The sequence below is a fragment of the Orycteropus afer genome, unplaced genomic scaffold (assembly GCF_000298275.1).
Source record: "Orycteropus afer afer isolate SDZICR_OR568_19922 unplaced genomic scaffold, OryAfe1.0 scaffold00021, whole genome shotgun sequence".
Lineage (NCBI taxonomy): Eukaryota > Metazoa > Chordata > Mammalia > Tubulidentata > Orycteropodidae > Orycteropus > Orycteropus afer.
Window position 1 is genome coordinate 5,128,126 of NW_006921608.1, and position 15,117 is coordinate 5,143,242.

The following is a 15,117-nucleotide window of genomic DNA, read 5'->3' on the forward strand; positions in this document are numbered from 1 at the left end:
ATCCCTAGTTTCACATCCTCTTCTGAACTGCTGCAAGCATCTTTTAATTACCTTCAATAAGATTTTACTTGTGTGCAATATTAATGATATTGTTCGATAATTTCCACATTCTGTGGGGACAACCTTTCCTTGGAATGGGTACAAATACAAATTTCTTCCAGTCAGTACACCAGGTAGCTGTATTCCAAATCTCCTGGCATAGCCGACTGACTGCCTACAGCACAGCATCCACTTACTGAAACATCTCAATGGGTATTCTGTCAGTTCTTGGAGTCTTGTTTTTCACCAGTTACTTCAGTGCAGTTTTGACTTCTTCCTTCAATACCATTGGTTCTTGATCATATGCTACCTCCTGAAATGGATGAACATTGACCAATTCTTTTTGGTACAATGACTCTGTATTCCTTCAATCTTCTTTCAATGTTTCCTGCATCATTCAATATATTGCCCATAGAATCTTTCAATATTCCAACTCGAGGTTTAAACTTTTTCTTCAGCTCTTTCAGTTTGAGAAATGCCAAGTATGTTCTTCTCTTTTCCCTTTCCACCTCCATGTCTTTGCACACTTCAATATAATAACAGACCATGTCTTCTTGAGCTGCTCTTTGAAATCTTCTGTTCAGTTCTTTTATCTTGTCATTTCTTCCATTTGCTTTAGCTACTCTTCATTCAAGGGCAAGTTTCAGAGTCTCTTCTCACATTCATTTTGGTCTTTTCTTCCTTTTCTGTCTTTTAAATAACCTTTTATTTTCTTCATGCATGATGTTCTTGATGTCATCCCATAATTCCTCTGGTTTTCAGTCACTGGTGTTCAATGCCTCAAATCTATTCTTTAAGATGGTCTCTAAATTTAGGAGGGATATAATCAAGGTCAGACTTTGTCTCTCATGGACTTGTTTTGTCTTCACCTTCATCTCGAACTTGCATATGAGCAGTTGATAGCCTGTTCCACAATCAGCTCCTGGCCTTGTTTTCGCTGAAGATACTGAGCTCTTCCATTGTCTCTTGCCACAGATGTAGTCAATGAGATTTCCACGTACTCCATCTGCTGAAGTCCACCAGTATATAGCTGCCGTTTATGTTGCTGAGAAAAGGTATTTGCAATGAGTAAGTCATTGGTCTTACAAAACTCTATCATGCATTCTCCAGCATCATTTCTAGCACCAAGGCCATTATTTTCCAATGACCTATGATTCTTCTTTGTTTCTAATATTTGCATTCCAATCACCAGTGATAATCAACACATCTTGATTGTATGTTTGGTCAACTTCAGACTGCAGAAGTTGGTAAAAATCTTCAATTTCCTCATCTTTGCCTTTGGAGGGTGGAGCATAAATTTGAATAATAGTAGTATAAATGAGCCTTCCTTGTAGGCATATGGATATTATCCTATCACTGACAGCACTGTACTTCAGAATAGATCCTGAAACATTCTTTGTGAAGATAAATGCCACACCATTCCTCTTCAACTCGTCATTCCCAACATATTAGATCTTATGGTTTTCTGATTCAAAATGGCCACAACCGGTCCATTTCAGCTCACTAATGCCTAGGATATCAATCTTTATGCATTCCATTTCATTTTTGACAAATTCCAATTTTCCAAGATTCATAATTCATACACTTCATGTTCCTTCCGATTATTAATGGATGTGTGCAGCTGTTTCTTCTCATTTTGAGTCATGCCACATCAGCAAGTGGAGGTCCCAAAAGCCCTACTTTATCCATATCATTAAGGTCGGCTCTACTCTGATGAGGCAGCTGTTTCCCAGTCATATTTTGAGTGCCTTCTGACCTGAGGGGCTCATCTTCTGGCACTTGACCAGACAATGTTTTAGGGCTATTCATAAAATTGTCCAGTAATATGTCAGACAGTGTTTCATTGCTATTCATAAGGTTTTCACTGGTCAGTTCTCTGAGAAGTGGAGGGCCTCCTCCTTCTTCTGAGTCTGTCTCGGTCTGGAAGCCCTGCTGAAACCTGTCCACCACAGGCAACCTTGCTGGCGTCTGAAACACTGGTGACACAGCCTCCAGCTTCACTGAAACATACAAGCCACCACAGTACAACAAACTGATAGACAAGATCATCTCCCTCAGCTGTTCCAACCCGCTCCCTGCTCAATCTGTATGCTGAGCAAATAATCCCAAAACTGGACTGCATGAAGAAGAGCATCACATCAGGATTGGAGGAAGACTCATTAACAACCTGCAATATATGCAGGTGATACAACTTTGCTTGCTGAAAGTGAAGATGACTTGAATCACTTATTGATGAAGATTAAAGACTACAGTATGCAGTATGGATTACACCTTAACATAAAGAAAGCGAAAACCCTCAGAACTGGACCAATAAGCAGCATCACGATAAATGGAGCAAAGACTGAAGTTGTCAAAGATTTCATATTACTTGGTTCCACAATCAATACCAAAGGAAGCAGCAGTCAAGATATCAGATGACTTACTACACTTAGCAAATCTGCTGCAAGAGACCTCTTTAAAGTGCTGAAGAGCAAAGATGTCTCCTTGAAGACTAAGGTGCACCTAACCCAAGCCATAGTACTTTCAAAACATCTCATATGCATGTGAAAGTTGGACAATGAAGACTAAAGAAGAGTTGATGCTTTTGAGTTGTGGTGCTGGCAAAGAAAACTGAAAGTCCCATGGACTGCCAGAAGAACTAACAAATCTGTCCTGGAAGAAGTATAGCCAGAATGCTCCTGGGAAGCAAGAATGGTCCAACTTCATCTCACCTACTTCGATCATGTTTTCAGAAAGGACCATTCTCTGGAGAAGGATATCATGATTGGTTAAGTGGAAGGTCAATGAAACAGGGGAAGGCCCTCAATGAGATGGATTGACACAGTGGCTACAGCAATGGGCTCAGGTATGGCAAGGATTGTGAGGCTGGTGAAGGACCGAGCAGTGTTTCATTCTGTTGTCCACAGGGATGGTATGAGTTGGAGCTGACTCGACTGCACCTAACAACAGTGACCAGGAATCTTTGACTATTTCTGTTATAGAATCTCAAGTCACTTAAAATTAATCAGTTACATGAAACTAATTTTAATTTAAAACAAGAAGATAAAGAAATCAAACTGTAACAGTGCAGAGATACCTATTTGAACATGTCAACCATTTTTGCTCTTTTAGTATTTGGTCAAAATAGGATCTCTTTCCTCCCCAATAAAACCTACTATTAAACACAATCCCTTATTTTATCTATATCAAAGGTTTCAAAGTTTAAGGCAACCATAAGATCAGTCAAATATATCTGAGTAAAGATAAATGAACACTTGGAATTCTTTACAATGTCAAAGATGGGAAATATTTTGAGTGGTTAAATAAACTATACCAAACCTACTGTCATCAAGTTGATTCCGACCATAATGACCCTTTGAAACAGAGGAGAACTGCTCCACAGGGTTTCCAAGATTTTAAATCTTTATGGAAGAACACTGCCTCATATTTCTCCCACAGAGCAGCTGGTGGGTTTGAACCTCTGACCTTCTGGTTAGCAGTCAAATGCTTTAACGAGTATGCTACCAGGGCTCCTTAAATGAAGTATAGGGTCATTGAAAAACATATTTTTGAAGACAGGCATATAAGCTGAAACATATGTATTAGCCAGATACACTCCTTGGAGAGATCAATCATGGGAGAATAGAAGGGCTGTGTATACACAGGGAGACAGCTCAGGGGGTAGGAGTGTATGGGAGGGAAGGACACAGGGACGAGGTAACCATGGGGAGGAAGTGGGAGGGGAGCTGTTGCATTGTGGGAAATTAGAGTCAATGTCATGAGACAAATTGTATGTGAACTGTTGTATGGAAAGTGAATTTGCTCTGTAAACTTTCACAACAACAACAAAAAATGATTTAAAACACCATGTTTTCAAAGAAGTATAATGACATGGGAAAATATTTATGACAGAATGTTTAGTCAAAAAAGCAGTATACAACATATACATGTTGTATACAGTATGATCCTGACTTCATGTAAAAAATATATATATGCACAGATCTATACTATACAAATAGTATCACAATTACACATACACAACCTATAAGAAAACCAAATACACCCTCCTCTGAAGGAAAATTGGCAGCTAAAAATAATTTTACTACTAGGACAACTCTATCCCTAATATACCTCTGAAGATATAGAATGTAATTAAGTATAAATCAGAAAGTTTCTTCATGTTTGATATTACTCTTAATCTACTTACTTAATATGTGATAATTATTGACCTACTTTAATAAATTTTAATACATATTAATAAATTAGGTGCTCTGATGGTGTAGTAGTGCCTAAGGCATTTGACTGCTAACCAGAGGGCTGGCAGTTCAAACCCACCAGCCACTCTGCAGTAGGAAGATTGGGTGATCTACTTCCACAGTGATACCATCTCGGAAACCCAGGGAGGGGTCACTATGAGTAGGATCCGATTCAATGGCAGCGAGTTTGGTTTGGTTTTAGTTTATTAATAATTTATTTCACTTTAAAAATTGTGCTTACAATTCTGTAATATGATTAATAAAGGTGTAATTTCATTCACAGAGGAAGAATGAAGAAACTGAGGCTCTGAGAAGCTAAACTGCTGATGATTCATAGTTATGAAAAGCAGCAAAGCCAAGTCAATTTTAATAGGTCTCTGCTCCAAATTGCCCTGATATACTACATAATGCCTTTTATTCACTTCTTTAGCTTCTGTGAATAAGGGGAAAAAAATTTCAAGCAAAACTCTTGAAGAATACTAATAATGGAAAAAGTCTATATGGAAAAATATTCATTTTGTGGCATTGTGGTTACCATGTCTCTTATTCGCTTTACAATATTTGTTTTTTAAAAGAGGTGATGTAAGAACACTGACCCTTAGTTCTACACCAGCTCTTTGCAAGAATCCCATACTTTCATAAGTCATGAAACTGTTCTTTTGCATAATTTTAAATTTGCCTTTAATATAAAATTATAATCCCCTTGCATAAAGTATCACATTATTTTAGAACTTAAAACATGTAACTTTCAGTATGATGAGCATTATGATTCAAAGACATAATAACTTATCTTTCTATATATATGTTGATAAAAAATTTATTTCAAATAATCATTTAAGAAGGCCCTATAGATCAACCAGGGAGCTCTAGTGGCACTGTGGTTATTAAAGCACTGGGCAACTTACCAAAAGGTTGACAATTCTAATCCACCAGCCACTTCATGGGAGAAAAATGAGGCAGTCTGCTTCCATAAAGATTTATAGCCTTGGAAACCTATGAGGCAGTTCTAGTCTGTCCTATAGGCTTGCTATGAGTTGGAATCAACTCAATGGCAGTAGGTTTAGTTTTGGTATAGATCAATCAAACCACAGTGGTAGCAATTAGCTCAAATTTATGACTAAACTGTCCCACGTTTCAATACTCAGAGTGGAAAGAATCATTTCTGGACATGTGATTTCATATAAAAACTGTAGAAAATTCTGACTTTGAAGTAGAATTGTAGAATTCTACAAAACTACTGCTTTTAAGTGCAAGTATCTAATGAGCATCTACTATCAACCAGGCTCTGTTTTAGGCACCAGCAAAATACCAATAAATGAAAGAGTTATGGATGCTTGTCTTTGGAGTTCATAAACTGAGAAGATGAAGAAAACTACAAACATGATAAATGTAAGTAATACAAAATACTAAAGTGCTGGTGCCATAAAAAAATAGTAGTGTAAGAGACACAAAACTATCTACACACGTGGAAAGGGGGACAACTTGCATTACAGAAAGAGCTTCAGACTAAGCCTCATAGAGAAGTTAAGATTATTTAAGACAAGACATGAAAGCAGTACGGTACTTAGCCCACTATTTGTCTGAGGAAAAAAAAAATTTCATGGAGAAGGAGCATGCTTAGCATATTTAAGAAAAAGCAAAGATGGGCAAGAGCTGGAGTAGGGGAATCTACAGGCAAAATACTGAATGATGCCAGAAGCATTAAAAGAAGATGGAAGGAATACACAGAGTCACTGTACCAAAAAGAATTAGTCAATGCTCAACCCTTTCAGGAGTTATGATCAAGAACCTTTAGCACTGAAGGAAGAAGTCCAAGCAGCACTGAAGGCATCAGAGAAAAACAAGGTTCCAGGAATAACAAATGAGATGCTTCGACAAATGATGCAACACTAGAAGTGCTCATTTGTCTATGCCAAGAAGTTTGGAAGACAGCTGCCTGGTCAACCTACTGAAGAGACCCATATGTGTGCCCATTTCAAAAATAATCCAGCAGACAGTAGAAATTATCAAACAATATCACACGCTAGTTAAGTTTTGTGGAAGATAATTAAAAAATGATTTCAGCAGTATATCAACAAAGAACTTCCAGAGATTCAAAACAGATCCAGAAGAGGACATGGAATAAAAAATAGCACTGCTGCTATCAGATGGATCTTGGATGAAAGCAGAGAATACAAGAAAGTGTTTACCTGTGATTTATTGACTCTGCAAAGGCAGTCAACTGTGAAACATTACAAATTATGGGTAACCTTGGGAAGAATGGGAATTCCAGAACACTTCATTGCGCTCATGCACAACCTATATATAGACCAGGAGGCAGTAGTTTGAACAGAATAAGGGGATACTTCATGGGTTAAAATCAGGAAAGGTGTACGTCAGGATTCTACCCTTACACTGTACTTATTCAATCTGTATAGTGAGCAAATAATCTGAGAAGTTGAACTATATGAATAAAGTCAAGAAATGAAATGACTTACTGTATAGGGCAAATCTTCTGCAAAAAAAAAAAAAAAAACCAACCCAAACCCAAACCCATTGCCCTCAAAGTTGATTCTGATTCATAATGACCCTACAGGAACAGAACAGAATTTCCCCATAGGGTTTCCAAGGCTGTAAATCTTTAGAGAAGCCTACTGCCTCATCTTTTTCCTGTGGAGAAGCTGGTGGGTTTGAAACACCAACTTTTTAGTTAGCAGCCTGGTACTTTAACCACAGCATCACCAAAGCTCCTTTTGCTGTGAAAGACCCCTTTAAAATGTTAATAACCAAAGATGTCACTTTAAGGGCTAAGGTGCACCTGACCTTAGCCATGGTATTCTCATATGTATACAAATGCTGGATAATGAATAAGGAAGACTGAAGAAGAATTGATGTCTTTGAACTGTGGTGTTGGTGAAGAATACTGAACATCCCATGGATTGCCAGAAGAACAAACAAATCTGTCATGTAAAGAAACACATCCAGAATGTTCCTTAGATTGAGGATGGCGAGACTTCATCTCATGTACTTTGGGCACGTTATCAGTAGAACCAGTTCCTGGAGAAGGACATCAAATTTGGCAGCATAGAGGGTCAGTGAAAAAGAGGAAGATACTCAATGAGACGGACTGACACAGAGGCTGCAGTGATGGGCTCAAACACAGCAATTACTGTTAAGATGGCATAGGACTGTGCAGTGTTTCATTTTGTTGTATGTAGTGTCGCTAGAGTCAGAACTGACTCAACAGCACCTAACAACAATGGTAACACCAGTCAAGAGCTCTGGTGGCGTAGTGCCTAAGGCATCTGACTGCTAACCAGGAGGGTGGCAGTTCAAACCCACCAGCCATTCCACAGAAGGAAGACTGGGCAATCTACTACCATAGTGATACTGCCTCGGAAACCCAAGGAGGGGTCACTATGAGTCAGATCCAACTCAACAGCAGTGAGAGAGTGGACTAACCTACAGTAGCTTTTGAGTCAGTGAGAAGTGAAATAATATGTAATAATAAGATGAGCTAACTTTATATAGTTCTTAACACTTACCTTCTACATGTCCATCAGCAGTTGTTATTTTATGCTTAGTTTCTTTTTGTGACACCTGGTGAATATTGTCCCTTTGTTGTTTAGTTTGTTGCAGAGTATGAGTTTTCCAGAGTTTGCGTAGCTCTTCTACCTCTGTCTCTGAGTCCCGATTTTGCTCCTTTCCTAGTTTTCCTTTGTTGATAGTTTGCTTTTGTTTGAATTCTTTTACTTCCCCACAAGGCATACTTTCTTTTTCACTCTCTCCTTGGTGTAGTGAATTCTCAGTAAGAAGAAAATTCTGCTCCCCATTACCTTTTATACTTGTGCTTTGTTCTTTAGAATCTGTTATTTCTTCAGAATCATTTGTAACCTGAGCTCCTTCCTTTATGGCCATTTCAACATTATTTAAATCTTTTTTATGAGACAGAGTCTCAATTTCATTTGCAGAACGTCCAACGTTGGATTTTAAGTGGTCAGGAATACTAGCAGACTCTGATGTGATTGTCATACATTCTGTTGCAGTCTGATTGACATTTTGCATGGATTCTGATGATGCACCAGAAGATTTCTCTTGCCGTGGCTCATCTGAAGAGATAAGCTCCTCTCGAATAGGAGAGAGTTCTGATTCTGTAAACACATCTTCAGAAAAAGACTCCTCAGTGCTTCTGGGAGCAGTGCTGGCACTATCATTTCCTGCATCACGGACTCTTGGGTCTATTTCATCAATATTACCTCTTGTTTTCTTTACATGGCAGAAATCTCTTACTGATAACTGTTCTATATCTCTGCCAGTAAACAAAAATAAAATTTATTAGACTTTTAAAATAGTATTTTATTTTTCACAAACTTACTTCACTAAAAAGGTTCTTCTAAAAGGATGTAGCACATATTTCTTAACATACAGCAAAAATCTGACCAAACAGTTTACATCAATTGCATGATATCTGGGCAATATCCACGTAAAATTTCCTTGTAAGTAATTTACCTGCAGAAAATTTGGTGAAATAAGTTCTGAATGAATCTATAATTTAACTAAAATTTATTCATTAATGGGTTATGAAAAATAAATTTAGGTAAAAGTTGGATTAAATTTTAAAATTTCTATTAAAAAAATACGCTGCTGCACATGTGTATACTTACAAGCATGCACACACAGTTCTTATTTTCATTCAAAGAGCAATTAAACTAAAATACATGCTTCAAATGCAAGGCTTAAAACCAAAGTGAATGGAACTGATGCAAAGTAGTTACTAGAGGATCTTCAGAGTACTAACAACTCTTCCCAAGAAAACTTGTTCAGACAGAGTTTAAGTTGAATAGTTCACAACTGGACCTAGATTTCCATGTTTAATAGCATTTTACATTTAAGCACTAATAGTCAAAAGTTAGATAATATAATTCCTAGAAGGAGGTATGCAAACATCCATACGTGAAATATGACAACAATTTAAAATGATAGTTACAGTTTGTGATAAATCGAAATTCTATGAGTTCTCAGTGGGAAAAAGTAGTAATATTTATGTCTATGCAGTATGTGAACCATGTAAAAATATGTTTAGAAAAAAAGAATGGAAAGTAAGATGATCCAAAATAATTGGCTATCTCTGGATGGTGAAACTGGGTAACTCTTTTCTTCTTCTTCTACTTTTGGTATTTTTCAAATTTCCTATACAAATATGTATAATTTGTACAACTAGGACAAGTAAAATTATTTTATTTAGAAGGAATTAATTAGTTGAAGTCTAATTCCTATCTCTGGCTCCTCTGAAACTGATTAGCCCAGAAAAATACAACCATCTGATTTGTGCTATTACATATGCAACACTGTCATCTACTGGTGATTCACTCAAACTGCATGTACAGGATCTTGGAACATGGGAAAAGTTTTGAGAAATTGTTTCCAGCAGATTTTCTTTGTAAGAATCTAAAGTAAGAGTTGTAGTTAACAAACCTAAAAATAAGATACTTATTTAGATAACTGTTGTGACCTTCAGAGTTAATATACTGAAGGGTTCAACTCTAATTTATGCCAGTGATGCTGCTACTGCTCAGTATAGTGGAACAATACCTTTCAAATCAATTCCCCAAGCAGAAATGAAAGAAAACCAGTCAAATCTCATAACTTATTTTTGCCACAAATTACATTACCCTGCAAAATTATTAGCTTTATTTATCTGATTTAGTGTCAAGTATTTGGTTTTATCAATTCGTAAGGCAGGAATAAAGATATTTCTTTTTTGAGGAATTTTTTAAAAAGTTATTTGGTGGCTCTTTCCAGGTGACACCCTGAATGATAAAACAAGGACTTTCAAGAGTTCTACAGTATCATTCAGAATAATTACGGCTATCTCAAAATAAGAGAAGCTCAAAGCATCATAATACAAATGGGAAAAATAGGACAATAGAGAGTAAATCTTACCACTAATAGATATATAGACAGACAGATAGATAGATAGATAGATAGACAGATAAGATAGGTAGATAGGTAGATAGATCTTCCTCTTTTAAACTAATCTTCACTCCTCCATCTACTACTAATAATCGCAATTTGCTGAAGGTGATTACTGATGATGTATAAAAATAGGTAACAGTAGATATCAATGATGCTTCCCAGGAAATATTTGTTCCTCTAACTAGACTTCTGAAAGAACTAACAAATCTATCCTGGAAGAAGTACAGCCAGAATGCTCCTTGGAAGTGAGAATGGTCAGACTTGTTTTAAGAAGGGACCATTCCCTGGAGAGGCTATCATGCTTGGTAAAGTGGAGGGTCAACAAAAAAGGGGAAGGCCCTCAACAAGATGGACTGACACGGTGGCTACAACAATGGGCTCAGGTATAGCAAGGATCATGGGGCTGGCACAGGACTGGGCAGTGTTTCGTTCTGCTGTACACAGGCTCGCTGTGAGCTGAAGACTACTTGACGGTGCCTAACAACAACAACGATCAATTTACCAATCCCAAATAATTTCTTTTGGGTGTATAATGTATAATGGAGACTTTCTGAATAAGGGATTTTAGTCTACCACAGTATACTAACAATTCATGCAGTCTGCCTCAGAAACAAAAAATAATTTACTCTTTTCCTTTGTAAGTAGTTTTAACCTATAAGTAAGTTTAAGAACAAACAGCTATCATAATTTCTGGGGGCTAATACAGAAACATAAATACCATTATCAATTAAAGTAAAACCAGTTTCTAAACTGCTGACAAAGTCATATATGGAGGTATGGGGGGATTCATTACTATTACACATCATTTTTCTTCCTTTCTATTTCTAAGGCCTATCTTTCTTTTGTATTCCTATCTTTTAATGTTTTTCACCTTTTATTTCTCATTCCTCCCTTTTCTCTCTAGCCATTACTTGGGCCAATCATCCTACTTTCAAGATTGTGTCTGGCATGTAGTCTTGCACCTCTTCTATAAGCATTACACAAATTCCCTGATCAGTGTATTCCAAAAGTGATTCCTTACATTCATGTAACGGTTGTTATTTTCCACTATGGCGTTTACTTTTCTAGGAGAAATATATAATCATTAATTAAAAACAAGTGTCTCTGGACAGAGTAATATCAAGTCTTTGCTCATCTGGCCTCCCCAAATCTCATACTCAAGTCTTCCGGCACATCTAAGGAAAATTTGAAAACTACCTTTTACAATGATTACTCATAGAGGTAATTTAGAATTATGGATCATGTATCAGAATAAAAGGGCCAACAAACCCTGAATTAAATTTCTACAGGTTCCCTTTCAAGTATCTGGTTTGGTAATCAAATATACAAACATAAATCTAAAATAATTCTTAACTATTCTAGGTACACTGAGAATAATCTTTTTAATACTCCATTTTTTTTTTTTTTCCCCTAGAACTGGTAAAATGAAAAGCAGGTATAGTAAAACTAATAAAAATATTTAGGAGCTATTGACCAGAATCAGTTATGCAGATGCAATAAAACTGCAAAGGAACATAAATACCACTCTTACATGGGTAAGGATTCCTTTATTTTGCTATCCAAAATTTCTCTGTACATTGCAGCTGACATCACCTCTTCCATTGGACACATGATGCCATATTCCTCACAGCCATTCTCTTGAACCAAGGGGTCAGTTTTATGTGGATCGAACATTATATTATTTGGTGTAACTAGCAGCACACCACTGACTGTGCCCTAAGATGAAAAAAGAAAATGATGTTTAATCTTCAAAGTTTAGCTTTTCAATAAGTATTCTAGCTACTTTTACTAACTTTCTTCTGATGTCAGACTACTTACTATATATAAAACTAGTACAGTCAAACACTATAATACTCTCATGAAATTGTTTTCAGTTAAAACCCAAATCTCTCCCTTAATTTCTCCTCTTCAGCTGAGGCAGAATACAAAGAATATATATTCATCCTAAAATAATCAAGTCTGGAGTTCACATTTGCAGCCTCAATAAAATATTATATTAGGAAGATAACTTCAGTAAGACAAGAAGGGATTGTAAGAGGCCCTGCAAGGCAGAAGTCATGTTTATACAAAAATCTGTACAATGCTTGCTCACAATATGCACAAATACAGCTTCATGTATACAGTAAAGGCTTAATGAGTAACATGTTGATAACTGAATCTACCACAAAAGGAAAAGACTATTTTTAAAAGATCTAAAATACAAATAATAAATAAGCAAAGAGAGCTCCATTTTCACGTGACTCTGCTACCACCCTGCCATGTATGTAACTTTGAGCTAGCAAAGCCTCTGGCCTCAGATTCTTTGTCTGTAAAATTAGGAAAACTGACTAGATGATCTCTAAGGTACACAACTATCATTTTGAATTTCACCATGAAAAGCTGTGAAAATTTAAATACACGCACACAAATAGGAAACTAAATCAGAAGAGTGTGACTCTCTTAATTTAACAATGAGCAAATTAAGGTCCACAGCCAGCCAATCCCAGTAATATTAGCTAATAGTTATTGTTTCTTATATATCATGCTTTATATGCATCATTGCTCATTTGATCTTCACAATGAGATGGCCATTATTATCTCTCTTATAGACAGGGAAACTAAGGCAGAGGGAGGCTAGGGAACTTGTACTATTTTAAAAGTAAGTGATATAGTCAGTAAGCAGAGTGAGTGTTCAAAACCTGGGTAGTCTGTGCATTGGACTATAGTCCCTCCCCATTCATATCACAAACTATAGTCTCTCTGAATTCAAGTACCAAACAGTCCTGCATCCTCATTTTGTGACTCCCATTCCAGTGTATTCTGTAAGTATAATATGAAAAGCCAGGCAGAAGTCTAAAAAGAGACCAGACAGTTACTTCAAAGTTGTGCTGTTCCTTTTTCTGAAGCTATTAATGAAAAATTTAAATCCTGCATAATTTAATATTACACCCTCCTTCCAAGACCATATTAAGCTCTGTGAATTTATCTGGCTTAAGTTCTTTTTTTAAATTAAAGACATCTTGTTATTTACTTTATAGTAATTTTATTTTTTGTTGCTGAGAATACACACAGCAGGATATATACCAATCCAACAGTGTCTACATTCACAACTCAGTGGCACTGATCACAGTCTTCAAGTTGTGCGACCATCCTCACCCTCCTGTTCTGAGCTGTTTCGCCCATATGAACAGTGGGCCCCATGGTTTCTTTCAAGTTGCTGCTGTCAATTGGACCCCAGATAGACAGTTCTTAAAGCACAATACTCAAGGCAGACACACTTCACTTGTTAAGTTAAACTATTTGGTTTTAAGAAACTTCAGGGGATATTTTGTTTCAGGTTTAAAGTTTATCTCGGAGCAATGGTTTTGGGGTTCATGCATAAATCCATAGCTATAAAAATTCTAGATTCCGTGAAAATTTAAAATTCTGTTCTATATTTTCTTCCTTTTAATTAAATTTTTCTCTGATGGCACAGTGTCTAAGGCATTAGACTGATAACCAGAAGGCTGGCAGTTCAAACCCACCAGCCACTCCTCAGAAGGAAGGTTGGGCAACCTAATTCCACAGTGATACTGCCTCGGAAACCCAAGGTGGGGTCGCTATGAGGCAGATCCGACTTGAGGGCAGTGGGTATAGAATCTTTGATCAAAACATTCAAAAATGGTTCAACTAATAGCGACCCCTCCTTGGGTTTCCGAGGCAATATCACTATGGAAGCAGATTGCCCAATCTTCCTTCTGAGGAGTGGCTAGTAGGTTTGAACCACTGGCCTTCTGGTTAGCAATCTAATGCCTTAGACACTATGCCACCAGAGCTCCTTTTGCTTTTTGGTATAGAATTGTTGATCAAAACGTTCAGAAATGGTAGCTTGTCACCATCCAGTTCTTTAGGTCTCACAGCAACAGAGGCAGTTGTTCACCAGAGGCAATTAGCCATATATTGTAATTCTTCCCTCTATTCTTGATCCTCTTTCCTCTGTTGCTCCAGGCCAATAGAGACCAACTGCAATAAATTGGATAGGCTCTTGTAAGCTTTTAAGGCCTCAGATACTATGAAATAAACTAAGAGAACAGAAGTACTAAATACAGTATTAGCTATTTTGTGACTGCTTATGTACAACCAAAGATTGGATCATAGGATTTGGGTTCTTGGTTTGGAGGTTTAAGGCTGTGGTTTCATGAAACATCCAAGTAAAGAGGCCTAATATTGTGTTTAGTACTTTTGTTCTCTTAGTTCGTTAAACAGCAGTCACAAGATGGCTAAGATTAAAAATATGAAAATGAAAAACAGAAAATAACAAATGTTGGTGAGGATGATGGTAAGAACATAAAATGGTACAGCTATTATGGAGAATAATGTAGCGGTTCCTCAAAAAACTAAAAATAGGACCACTGTAAACTTGTTGCCATCCAGTCAATTCCAACTAACAGTGACCCTACAGGACAGATAAGATGCCCAATAAGGGTTCCAAGGCCATAATCTTTATGGAGTACATTACCTCATATCCCTTCCATGGAGCAGCTGGTGGGTTTAAATTGCCAGTCTTCTGGTTAGCAGCCAAATGCCTTACACACTGAGACACTAGAGCTCCTTAAGAACTACCACATGGCCCAGAAATTCTACTGCTAGGAATATATCCTAGAGACTTGGAAAGCAGCAACAGGAACATTGACCAGCATTATTCACAATAGCCCAAAAATGGAAACCTAAATGTTCATCAACAGATGAATGGATAAACAAAATGAGGTAAATACATGCACTGGAATACTACTCAGATAGAAAGAGAAATGAAGTCTTGATACCTGCTACAGTATGGATAGAGCTTGAAGACATTATGCCAAGTGAAATAAGTCAATCACAATAGGACAAAAATTGTATGACATCACTTATGACAAAAGTTGTTGTTGTT

The 15,117-nt window shown here is 37.0% G+C and overlaps 1 protein-coding gene across 1 annotated transcript in view; it reads right to left on the bottom strand.

The window, feature by feature from the left end:
* OXR1 (oxidation resistance 1) overlaps positions 1–15,117 on the bottom strand; it is a 106,205-nt gene that overhangs the window by 39,067 nt on the left and 52,021 nt on the right. The window contains exons 6-7 of the mRNA XM_042783642.1: positions 11,761–11,945; positions 7,799–8,562 (exon numbers count right to left, since the gene is read on the bottom strand). Coding sequence (XP_042639576.1) covers positions 7,799–8,562; positions 11,761–11,945 — 949 coding nt within the window. The remainder of the gene's footprint in view (positions 1–7,798; positions 8,563–11,760; positions 11,946–15,117) is intronic.